General features: G+C 44.9%; 1 protein-coding gene across 1 annotated transcript; it reads left to right on the top strand.

Annotated features, from left to right (window-relative positions):
* Nucleotides 1-2,302: 2,302 nt before the first annotated feature.
* LOC117731123 lies at nt 2,303-11,691 on the top strand. Its single transcript, XM_034533278.1, is given in 9 exon segments — nt 2,303-2,322; nt 4,889-4,979; nt 4,981-5,409; nt 5,411-5,704; nt 5,706-6,021; nt 6,024-6,417; nt 9,020-9,206; nt 9,352-9,674; nt 9,676-11,691. Coding segments are annotated over 9 exon segments (3,189 nt in total). The 3' UTR covers nt 10,811-11,691.
* The last annotated feature ends 574 nt before the right edge of the window (nt 11,692-12,265 follow it).

The raw sequence follows: 12,265 nt of genomic DNA, 5'->3' as shown, positions 1-12,265 counted from the left end.
GTGTGTGTGTGTGTGTGTGTGTGTGTGTGTGTGTGGTGTGTGTGTGTGTGTGTGTGTGTGTGTGTGTGTGTGTGTGTGTGTGTGTGTGTGTGTGTGTGTGTGTGTGTGTGTGTTGTGATCGGCTGGCTGTGGGTCAGTGTTTGTCGTACCTGAGGAGGCTTTGGGGATGCCGAATGGTGCCGCCGAGGATCAGACGCGTTACTGCGAACGTCTGGTTCACGAAGCAGGCGGCAATTTAGTTTGGCAACTTTCAGAGGCAACTCTGTTGTCTTAGCAGATGGAACGCCAACGAGAAGACGTGAACGTGACTCTATCGATAACGACGGATCGATATTTGCTTTGAAGCATAAACATTTATTTTTAAATGGAGCCACGGATTCGGACCACGTACTTTATTTTTTTTGAGCATTTAAATTAATTTACGAACATTGTCCGTCAGAGGGCAGCGACCTGTAAAACCTCCAGTAGCCTTTATTTGTCACAATTCTTTAATAAACAAATTTAAGGACTTGTTATTTAAAAAGATAAATATAGATTTTTATTGGTCCAGTTTGAACCTAAAACTCTCTTTGCACAGAAACGCGTCATAATAATAAATCTCTTGAATTAGTTTTTTTTCGCGCTGCAACAATCCATCGTTTTAATTATCGATTTAACCTGGAAATCATTTCTTTACAAATTTCCGTTGCACGTTCCCAAAGTTTTGAGCTGGATGTTGTGAATTCAAATGAAAGTGTTTCCAATCGACGGCCGGGTTCGGGCCCAGTAGCTGGTTCTACTTTGGGTCTTGTTCCGAGTTGGTAAAAGATATTTACATCCGTTTATTTGCTGAGCTGTGATTCTTATTTAAAGGCACAGTACACCTTTTAATTTCTCCAGTGCTGGATGATCGGGTGTGGAGCTCATTGCGGTGTTTTTTTTTTTCTAACAGTTTCTCTAAGTTGAATAAACTAAAAGACGTTCTCTGAAAGTTAAATGCATTATTATTATTATTATTATTATTATTATTAGTTCGGATCAAATACGCGTTGCCTCTCAAAGTTGCTCGCCGAGCATGCTGGGAAGCCGGGCCACGAGGTCGTGACCTCTGTTAACGTTTTAAATGACGCCAGGAGGCGTTTACCTGAACTTCAGCTAAGCATTATTTTTATGTGACGATTGTCTTCTTTAAAATATCAGGGAATAGTTAATAAAAAGCCCAAAGATTTACGTCAAAATCTAAATATATTTTAAAATTTGCATTTGAAAAGTTCAAACTAGAACATTTTAACCAAAGTTTGAATTTGTCATTTAGTTTACGAACCTGATCGTGCAAAGAAGAATATTTTTTTTTAAGGAGGAAAAAAAGCCAACATTGACCTGGTACTGGCCCTGCTGCATTCTGGGAAATGCAGTCCAGCCTCTGGTCAACTGTCCTAGTTTCTTCTCTAGAGAAACTTTTCTGTGTATTTACGGATTTCAGCTGATTCAAACGTTAATATTGTTGACACAGAAAAGCTGCCTTCTGATATTCGATCGATTGATTGATTGATTGATCGATTGGACCCCACAGCAGTTTGTGTGTGAGTTTGTGTGTGTGTGTGTGTGTGTGTATATATATTAGTGCTTCTATTCCTGGGAGAGATCAAAATCTATATATTAAAAAAAAAAAAAAAAAGTATACATATCCTGATTGTATCTTTGTTGATTTATTGATCAGATGTGACGCGATTGTCGTCACTCGTCATATTTTTGTAGAAAAACTTTAAACGGAGGAGGAGTGAACTTCCTGCTGTCGGAGGATCTGACGCGTGATTGGACGACACGAACCACCCGAATGTAGAAATGTTTCGTTCTTCATCTTTGACGTTCGCTGTGGGATCGATGATGATGATGATGATGATGATAATAATAATTGATTCTTCGATTCTGGTGGTACTGTGGTTTTTTCTTTGTAATTTATTGTCACTACACAGATGGAATATTTACATTTAGTGATTCGTGGAGGAACTTTTCCTTCTTTGACCGTCAACAAAATAAAATGAATCCGCTGCTGATAAACAAAGTTATTCAGGGTCAAAGATTTAATAAAGACTCTTAATGCGACAGAAGCTCCATGTAATAAAGGAACGTCTAAAGAGAAAAATATACAAAGAAGTAATTCAGATGTGTCATAAAAAGTCAAAGGATAGTGTTTCGTAAAAATAAAAGTATAATGTGTTAAATCGGTTGCCATGGCAAAAGTCAGCTGAAACATTTAATGAATAAAATAGCATTGTATGTCAATTTCTTTTAGTATTTCAAGGCAAAAAATAAATGTATAATGTCTAAATTATCACTAAAGTCATATTTTACTGTGTCAAAAACTTTTATAAAAACAAGTAATTTCACAGAACGTCAAATATTGTTCTGTATGCAAAAAAGAAAATCTAAAGCGTGGAAGCATCAGAACAGTTGCAATCAATAAATTAAATAAATACAAATTTATTGACAAAGAACTATATATATTTATAAATATATACATTTATTTGTCAAATTATTTGTATTTATTATTTAATTTAATTAACTGTTTTGATGCTTCCACGCTTTCGAATTAGTAGGACGGATATGTTTTGTATTTATTGGAGTAAAAGCAGATTTAGGTCAAAGTTGAACATATTTAATGTCAAACACTCGTCTTCCTCTTTCTGGTCTTTTGTGTTGTTGTGAGTCAACTGATGCCCCGAAAAAGGGCAAAGAGACGCACACACACATTTAGCAACAGGTGAGTCGGTCCACATCTAAGGCACTTACACACACACACACACACATTTAGCAACAGGTGAGTCGGTCCACATCTAAGGCACTTAAACACACACACACACACACTCACACACTCTCTCTCTCTCTCTCTCTCACACACACACACACACACACTGAGTCATACTGACCCAGAGATGCTGTAGGAGATATACATTCTGTTGTTTAGCTGGTCCAATGTTTCAAAGGCCACACCACAGTGACTGTGTGTGTGTGTGTGCGTGTGTTTAAGTGCCTTCGATGTGGACCGACTCATCGACTACAGAGGTCTCGGATGGATCCTCAACTACAAGCTCAGTGTGGGGGCTGTCCACCACCCATTGAGTCCTCCATCACCGTCGGGCATCACTCGCTCGTGATTGGCTGCAATCTGACTTTCACGGAGAAGCTGCTTCCATACTTCTGGACTAGTAATGAACATCCAATTAAGGTTCTACCCAAAGGGGGAAGTACAGTATGAGCAGTGATAAAGTACCCATGAGCACTAGATGATGTAAACATGCATAATATTGTGTTCATTATAAATATCATACACCATGTATAGCTAGCGAACGTTAGCCTAACATACACCATGTATAGCTAGCGAATGTTAGCCTAACATACACCATGTATAGCTAGCGAACGTTAGCCTAACAGACACCATGTATAGCTAGCGAACGTTAGCCTAACATACACCATGTATAGCTAGCGAACGTTAGCCTAACATACACCATGTATAGCTAGTGAACGTTAGCCTAACATACACCATGTATAGCTAGCGAACGTTAGCCTAACATACACCATGTATAGCTAGCGAGCGTTAGCCTAACATACACCATGTATAGCTAGCGAATGTTAGCCTAACATACACCATGTATAGCTAGCAAACATTAGCCTAACATACACCATGTATAGCTAGTGAACATTAGCCTAACATACACCATGTATAGCTAGTGAACATTAGCCTAACATACACCATGTATAGCTAGCGAACGTTAGCCTAACATACACCATGTATAGCTAGCGAGCGTTAGCCTAACATACACCATGTATAGCTAGCGAACGTTAGCCTAACATACACCATGTATAGCTAGCGAACGTTAGCCTAACATACACCATGTATAGCTAGCGAACATTAGCCTAACATACACCATGTATAGCTAGTGAACGTTAGCCTAACATACACCATGTATAGCTAGTGTTTACATGTAATAAATTATTGTTTAAGTGAAATAGATCACCATAAGAACCATAATAAAGCAAATAATGCAGTTGGAGTAAGGACGTCTTTTATATTTGATAAAGTTCTTTTATTGTGCTTGATTGTTTTCCATTCTGTATAATTTCTTTAGTTTTGAGAACGTAAAGCCTCCATAACTGACTGAACCTGCTGTGATGTTTTTTTTAATGATTCTTTTAATGATTTTGACTCCATACAGAACAGTGGGCGGTTCCTTCAGTAAACAGAATGACGTGAACTCCCAACAGGACCGGTTCTACTGCATGACTTCCCTTCAGCATCATCCGAGGTTCAACTCAATTAAACTGGAGTGTCTACACCTTACAGGAAGTCTAGCCCCTCAGGTGAGACACACAGTGAACTCTGGCCTGAAGGCCGCCAGCTGGTTAACGGATATCTAAGAGACGGATTGATCCGGGGCAATCTGAGCAGTTCCATGTTTGCAGAACAAACACACAGAACCGGAGCAGCTGTTCACCTGGACAAAGACAGTGGAGGTGAAGTATTGCCTTTGTTTTGTAGTCTCTGGTGAAGTGCGTACTACGTCACAGGTAGGCTGTGATTACATGGTATGGCGATAATCTTAGGCCCGCCCCCATCGTGAAGCTATTCATCTTATGAGAATGATGAACCTCTGGCCTTTCACAGTAATTAACCCTTTGGATGAAGCTCCACCCCTCGCATGACTCACCTGAAGACACACACCGGAGAATACAAGGTGTGATCGAGAGAGAGAGAGAGAGAGAGAGAGAAAGAGGGAGGGTAGAAAAGACAGAGAGAGATTTACAGCCAGCAACAGTTGACTTCTCGGCTGAAGCATAACTACTTTACAGTCTGCTGTGTGTCTGCTTGGTTTTCAGCGTTCGACAAACACAATGGCTTCCAGATCAGAGATCTCTCCTGCTCCATCTGCCAGGACGTCTTCAAGGATCCGGTTGTCCTGTCCTGTAGCCACAGCTTCTGTAAAGACTGTCTGAAGAAGATGGTGGAGAGAGAAACTAACTCAGGAGTGTCCAGTTTGTAACAGAAGATCCTCAAGGAGTGAACCGCCTGTTAGTTTGGTGATAAAGAACCTGTGTGAGTCCTTCTTACTGCAGAGAGACCAGAGAGCTCCAGAGACTCTCTGCAGTCTGCACTCTGAGAAACTCAAACTCTTCTGTCTGGACCATCAGCAGCCGGTGTGTGTCGTCTGCAGAGATTCAGAGAAACACACCGACCACAGATTCAAACCCATCGATGAAGCTGCAGAGGATCTCAAAGAGGAGCTCCAGAGATCCCTGAAGCCCTTAAAGGAGAAACTGAAGCTGTTTGAACAAGTCAAAGGAAACTGTGATCAAACAGCAGAACACATGAAGGTCCAGGTCCAACACACAGAGAGACAGATTCAGGATCAGTTTAAGAAGCTTCATCAGTTTTCTAGAGGAGGAAGAGGAGGCCAGGATCTCTGCTCTGAGGGAGGAAGAGGAGCAGAAGAGTGGGGTGATGAAGGAGAAGATGGAGGCTCTGAGCAGAGGGATAGCAGCTCTTTCAGACACAGTCAGAGCCACAGAGGACGAGCTGAGAGCTGAAGACGTCTCGTTCCTCAACAACTACAAGGCTGCAGTGGAAAGAGTCAGCAGGCGCCCCCTGCTGGAGGATCCACAGCTGCTCTCAGGAGCTCTGATAGACGAGGCCAAACACCTGGGCAACCTGACCTTCAACATCTGGAGGCAAGATGAAGGACCTGGTCTCCGACAGTCCTGTGGTTCTGGACCCAAACTCTGCTCATCCAGACCTCATCCTGTCTGAAGACCTGACCAGTGTCAGAGGAGGAGAGAGACAGAAGCTTCCTGAAAACCAAGAGAGGTCTAATACTTTAAACCCATCCTTGGTTTTGTCTCAAGGACTCAGTGCTGGATGTGAGCGTTAAGACAGTGCATCTTGGTTTCTGGGTGTGGCAAAAGAGCCTGTTGAGAGGAACGGAAGTATGTGGTCTAGAATATGGAGAATAGGGTTCTCTCATGGTAAATATAAAGCCTTCGCCCCGTTGCCCCACCGATCGTTCTATCGGAACCGAAGAAGCTCCAGATGATCCGAGTGAATCTGGACTGGGACCGAGGACTACTGTCGTTCTCTGACCCTAACACCAACACACACATACACACCTTCACGCACACCTTCACCGAGAAGGTGTTTCCATACTTCAGCGGTCGCGATGAATTCCCGACAGAGGCAGTAGGCGACGGTGGGAAATGCGCGGAGCGCGTCGTGCCCGATGACGATCGTCCGGAGAGGCAGCTGTGGCGGGTGTGGCTCAGCGGTGCAGCTGGTCGCCGTAGAGCGTTCCATCGCGGGGCTCCTCAAATCCACGTCCATGTGTCCTCGGGCAAGAGGCCGAACCCCCGAATTGCTCTGCGAGACTTGACTCGTCTGCTGGACAGGTGACACCTGGTGGCCACAGCCGCCAGCATGTGAACGGCATGAGTGACGTTGTTTAAAAGTGCTTTCCAGAACGTTTTCATTGGATTTGACCCGGAATGATACCTGAATATTATTTCCTTGCTGATTTGGGGAAACAAAAGTAGTCTCTGCTCCTCTGTCACTCTGAATCAGAAGATCAAAATGTTGAATAAATGAAAGAAGAATGTCCTTTTTCATGACGCCGTCTGAAAAAAGAGGTTTCAGACTTTTGAATTAAAGCAATAAAACAACAATGCAAGCTGGAATACAAGTGACGATGTTCTGGATGAGTTGGCGGCCACCCCCGTATTAATTTCAGGGAGGTTTTCCAATGTTTCGTCTCACAAGCAGATTATGCAGAAGTTTAATTTTTTTGGACTATTTATTTGCATGCAAGTTAACCTAAACAGTTTAATCTTTTGGCTTGGTTTCACTAACCATCATTTCAGTCACATTTGATCAACATAAGTACACATAATACCGTTTTCTGTGGTTATAGTTTATAATGATTTTTGTTGTTGAGGCAGTGCGCATGATTTTAGTCTGTTATGAACATTTAAAAACCTTCATAATGTATTTCATAGCCTTTTTAATCTGTAACCTGCTTGTTTTAATCTTCTTTTAAACAACTTAACTGTAAACCAATAAAGGATGAATTGAAAGAAGGAGATATGTATATGTATGGAACATTTAAATATGTAATTGTTTTAGGTATCATACATTACGAGTCTACACAAGCTGCATTGTTTGAAAATAAAAATACAAATGTTGAGAAAAGAAGTTTATTTGATCGTATTAACTTTATTGGCATCTCGTAAACACCCGTCTGCTCGCCCCTCCCCCTCCAAGCATACCGGAGAGGCGTCCCTCAGGTAAAGGAGAGTTATCTTTAGGATTTTATAACCAGAAGATACTCTATCAAAACTCCGCTTTTCTACACCATCAAATAATTACTTCTACAAACTCATATAGAACCAGGATTATGATCTATATTTAAAATACAAATGTACGGCGATGGGACACGAGGAGCTGGAGTCGACGACGGGACACGGGGAGTTGTAGTCGGCCGGGGACGGCGACGGGGACGGCGACGGGACACGGAGAACTGGAGTCGACGGGGGCGGCGACGGGACACGGAGAACTGGAGTCGACGGGGACGGCGACGGGACACGGGGAACTGGAGTCGACGACGGGACACGGGGAGTTGTAGTCGGCCGGGGACGGCGACGGGACACAGGGAACTGGAGTCGACGGGGACGGCGACGGGACACGGGGAACTGGAGTCGACGACGGGACACGGGGAACTGGAGTCGGCGACGGGACACGGGGAACTGGAGTCGGCGACGGGACACGGGGAACTGGAGTCGGCCGGGGACGGCGACGGGATACAGGGAACTGGAGTCGGCCGGGGACGGCGACGGGATACAGGGAACTGGAGTCGGCCGGGGACGGCGACGGGACACGGGGAACTGGAGTCGGCCGGGGACGGCGACGGGATACGGGGAACTGGAGTCGGCCGGGGACGGCGACGGGACACGGGGAACTGGAGTCGGCCGGGGACGGCGACGGGACACGGGGAACTGGAGTCTGCAACTTCCTGATGTTAAAATCAGACAAAACGGAAGTTATTTTACTGGGCCCTGAACACCTCAGAGATCAATTATCTGGTGGTGAGGTTTCTGTAAATGGCATTGCCCTGGCATCCAGCATCACTGTAAAGAATCTGGGCATTATCTTTGACCGGTACTTGTCCTTTAACTCCCACGTGAAGCAAATCTCAAGGACTGCATTTTATCATCTACGCAACATTTAAAAAATCAGGCACATCTTGTCTCTTGTCTTTATGGGGAGTTTTTCCTGATCCGATGTGAGGTCCGACAGGGATGTCGTATGTGTACAGATTGTAAAGCCCTCTGAGGCAAATTTGTAATTTGTGATTTTGGGCTATAGAAAATAAACTGAATTGAATTCACCTGGACAAAGACAGTGGAGGTGAAGTATTGCCTTTGCTTTGTAGTCTCTGGTGAAGAGCAGACGTCCCAGGTAGGCTGTGATTACGTGGTACGGGGCTAATCTTAGTCCTCGCCCTCATCGTGGAGCAACTCTTCTTGTGAGAAAGATCTGGCTTATCACAGTAATTAACCCTTTTGATGAAACTCCACCCCTCGCATGACTCACCTGAGCCACACCGGGGAACACAAGGTGTGTTTCTGTGGAATCAAGAGAGAAAGACACACCTTCACTATCGTCGTCCATAGAGGTGCAGGAGGCCGAGCTGGAAAACTGCTGACTTCACACTCCGAATGTGAGTTTACCACCAAAACCCACCTTCCTCATTTTGTCTCCCTTTTTCCTATTTTTGTTTTATTTTAATGTTTATTTCAATCTTCTTGTTTCCACTCCCCTCCTCTCCTTGTTTCTTGTCACGTTATTCGTTAAATTATAATTTAAACTTTAATGTAATAAACTTCACCACCTCTGTCTGTCTGTCTGGTTGTCTCTCTCTCTCTCAAACTGTAACTTCAGACGTGTTGCTTCCTGCTTCATGTCGGGCCGCAGTAGAATCATAAAACACGGAATTTAACTGCACAGCAGTAAACAGCCAGTACAGACCACAAGGTCGGCAACGCCTGTAATCAGTTATCCATGTTTGATTAACCTGATCGATAATCAATGCTGCGTCCAGCGTGACGAATCCGGGAAGGACTCGTCGTTCCTGCTGAAACCTGATCGAGTTGCGAACGTCATCGTCTTCAAAGGTTTCTATGAGGTAAACCCAACGTTTTTAAACTAACTCGGTGTCGGTAGCGTTTTCAAACGCCACAAAGCAAAAGATCTGCTTCTTTTAAATGGAAATGTAGTCGGGTGGATGGAGCCTGATTTACAGTCTGCTGTGCGTCTGCTTTGGTTTTCAGCGTTCTACAAACACAATGGCTTCCAGATCAGAGGATCTCTCCTGCTCCATCTGCCAGGACGTCTTCAAGGATCCGGTTGTCCTGTCCTGTAGCCACAGCTTCTGTAAAGACTGTCTGAAGAGATGGTGGAGAGATAAACTAACTCAGGAGTGTCCAGTTTGTAACAGAAGATCCTCAAGGAGTGAACCGCCTGTTAGTTTGGTGATAAAGAACCTGTGTGAGTCCTTCTTACTGCAGAGAGACCAGAGAGCTCCAGAGACTCTCTGCAGTCTGCACTCTGAGAAACTCAAACTCTTCTGTCTGGACCATCAGCAGCCGGTGTGTCGTCTGCAGAGATTCAGAGAAACACACCGACCACAGATTCAAACCCATCGATGAAGCTGCAGAGGATCTCAAAGAGGAGCTCCAGAGATCCCTGAAGCCCTTAAAGGAGAAACTGAAGCTGTTTGAACAAGTCAAAGGAAACTGTGATCAAACAGCAGAACACATGAAGGTCCAGGTCCAACACACAGAGAGACAGATTCAGGATCAGTTTAAGAAGCTTCATCAGTTTCTAGAGGAGGAAGAGGAGGCCAGGATCTCTGCTCTGAGGGAGGAAGAGGAGCAGAAGAGTGGGGTGATGAAGGAGAAGATGGAGGCTCTGAGCAGAGGGATAGCAGCTCTTTCAGACACAGTCAGAGCCACAGAGGACGAGCTGAGAGCTGAAGACGTCTCGTTCCTCAACAACTACAAGGCTGCAGTGGAAAGAGTCCAGCAGCGCCCCCTGCTGGAGGATCCACAGCTGCTCTCAGGAGCTCTGATAGACGAGGCTAAACACCTGGGCAACCTGACCTTCAACATCTGGAGCAAGATGAAGGACCTGGTCTCCGACAGTCCTGTGGTTCTGGACCCAAACTCTGCTCATCCAGACCTCATCCTGTCTGAAGACCTGACCAGTGTCAGAGGAGGAGAGAGACAGAAGCTTCCTGAAAACCAAGAGAGGTCTAATAACTTTAAACCCATCCTTGGTTTTGTCTCAAGGACTCAGTGCTGGGATGTGAGCGTTAAAGACAGTGCATCTTGGTTTCTGGGTGTGGCAAAAGAGCCTGTTGAGAGGAACGGAAGTATGTGGTCTAGAATATGGAGAATAGGGTTCTCTCATGGTAAATATAAAGCCTTCGCCCCGTTGGCCCCACCGATCGTTCTATCGGAACCGAAGAAGCTCCAGATGATCCGAGTGAATCTGGACTGGGACCGAGGACTACTGTCGTTCTCTGACCCTAACACCAACACACACATACACACCTTCACGCACACCTTCACCAAGAAGGTGTTTCCATACTTCAGCGGTCGCGATGAATTCCCGACAGAGGCAGTAGGCGACGGTGGGAAATGCGCGGAGCGCGTCGTGCCCGATGACGATCGTCCGGAGAGGCAGCTGTGGCGGGTGTGGCTCAGCGGTGCAGCTGGTCGCCCGTAGAGCGTTCCATCGCGGGGCTCCTCAAATCCACGTCCATGTGTCCTCGGGCAAGAGGCCGAACCCCCGAATTGCTCTGCGAGACTTGACTCGTCTGCTGGACAGGTGACACCTGGTGGCCACAGCCGCCAGCATGTGAACGGCATGAGTGACGTTGTTTAAAAGTGCTTTCCAGAACGTTTTCATTGGATTTGACCCGGAATGATACCTGAATATTATTTCCTTGCTGATTTGGGGAAACTAAAGTAGTGTCTGCTCCTCTGTCACTCTGAATCAGAAGATCAAAATGTTGAATAAATGAAGAAGAATGTCGTTTTTCATGACGCCGTCTGAAAAAAGAGGTTTCAGACTTTTGAATTAAAGCAATAAAACAACAATGCAAGCTGGAAACAAGTGACGATGTTCTGGATGAGTTGGCGGCCACCCCCGTATTAATTTCAGGGAGGTTTTCCAATGTTTCGTCTCACAAGCAGATTATGCAGAAGTTTAATTTTGTTGGACTATTTATTTGCATGCAAGTTAACCTAAACAGTTTAATCTTTTGGCTTGGTTTCACTAACCATCATTTCAGTCACATTTGATCAACATAAGTACACATAATACCGTTGTCTGTGGTTATAGTTTATAATGATTTTTGTTGTTGAGGCAGTGCGCATGATTTTAGTCTGTTATGAACATTTAAAACCTTCATAATGTATTTCATAGCCTTTTTAATCTGTAACCTGCTTGTTTTTAATCTTCTTTTAAACAACTTTAACTGTAAACCAATAAAGGATGAATTGAAGAAGGAGATATGTATATGTATGGAACATTTAAATATGTAATTGTTTTAGGTATCATACATTACGAGTCTACACAAGCTGCATTGTTTGAAAATAAAAATACAAATGTTGAGAAAAGAAGTTTATTTGATCGTATTAACTTTATTGGCATCTCGTAAACACCCGTCTGCTCGCCCCTCCCCCTCCAAGCATACCGGAGAGGCGTCCCTCAGGTAAGGAGAGTTATCTTTAGGATTTTATAACCAGAAGATACTCTTATCAAAACTCCGCTTTTCTACACCATCAAATAATTACTTCTACAAACTCATATAGAACCAGGATTATGATCTATATTTAAAATACAAATGTACGGCGATGGGACACGAGGAGCTGGAGTCGACGACGGGACACGGGGAGTTGTAGTCGGCCGGGGACGGCGACGGGGACGGCGACGGGACACGGAGAACTGGAGTCGACGGGGGCGGCGACGGGACACGGAGAACTGGAGTCGACGGGGCGGCGACGGGATACGGGGAACTGGAGTCGACGACGGGACACGGGGTTGTAGTCGGCCGGGGACGGCGACGGGGACGGCGACGGCGACGGGACACGGAGAACTGGAGTCGACGGGGGCGGCGACGGGATACGGAGAACTGGAGTCGGCGACGGGACACGGGAACTGGAGTCGGCCGGGGAC

The sequence above is a fragment of the Cyclopterus lumpus genome, chromosome 5 (assembly GCF_009769545.1).
Source record: "Cyclopterus lumpus isolate fCycLum1 chromosome 5, fCycLum1.pri, whole genome shotgun sequence".
Lineage (NCBI taxonomy): Eukaryota > Metazoa > Chordata > Actinopteri > Perciformes > Cyclopteridae > Cyclopterus > Cyclopterus lumpus.
This window is presented reverse-complemented; position numbering and strand designations above follow the sequence as displayed.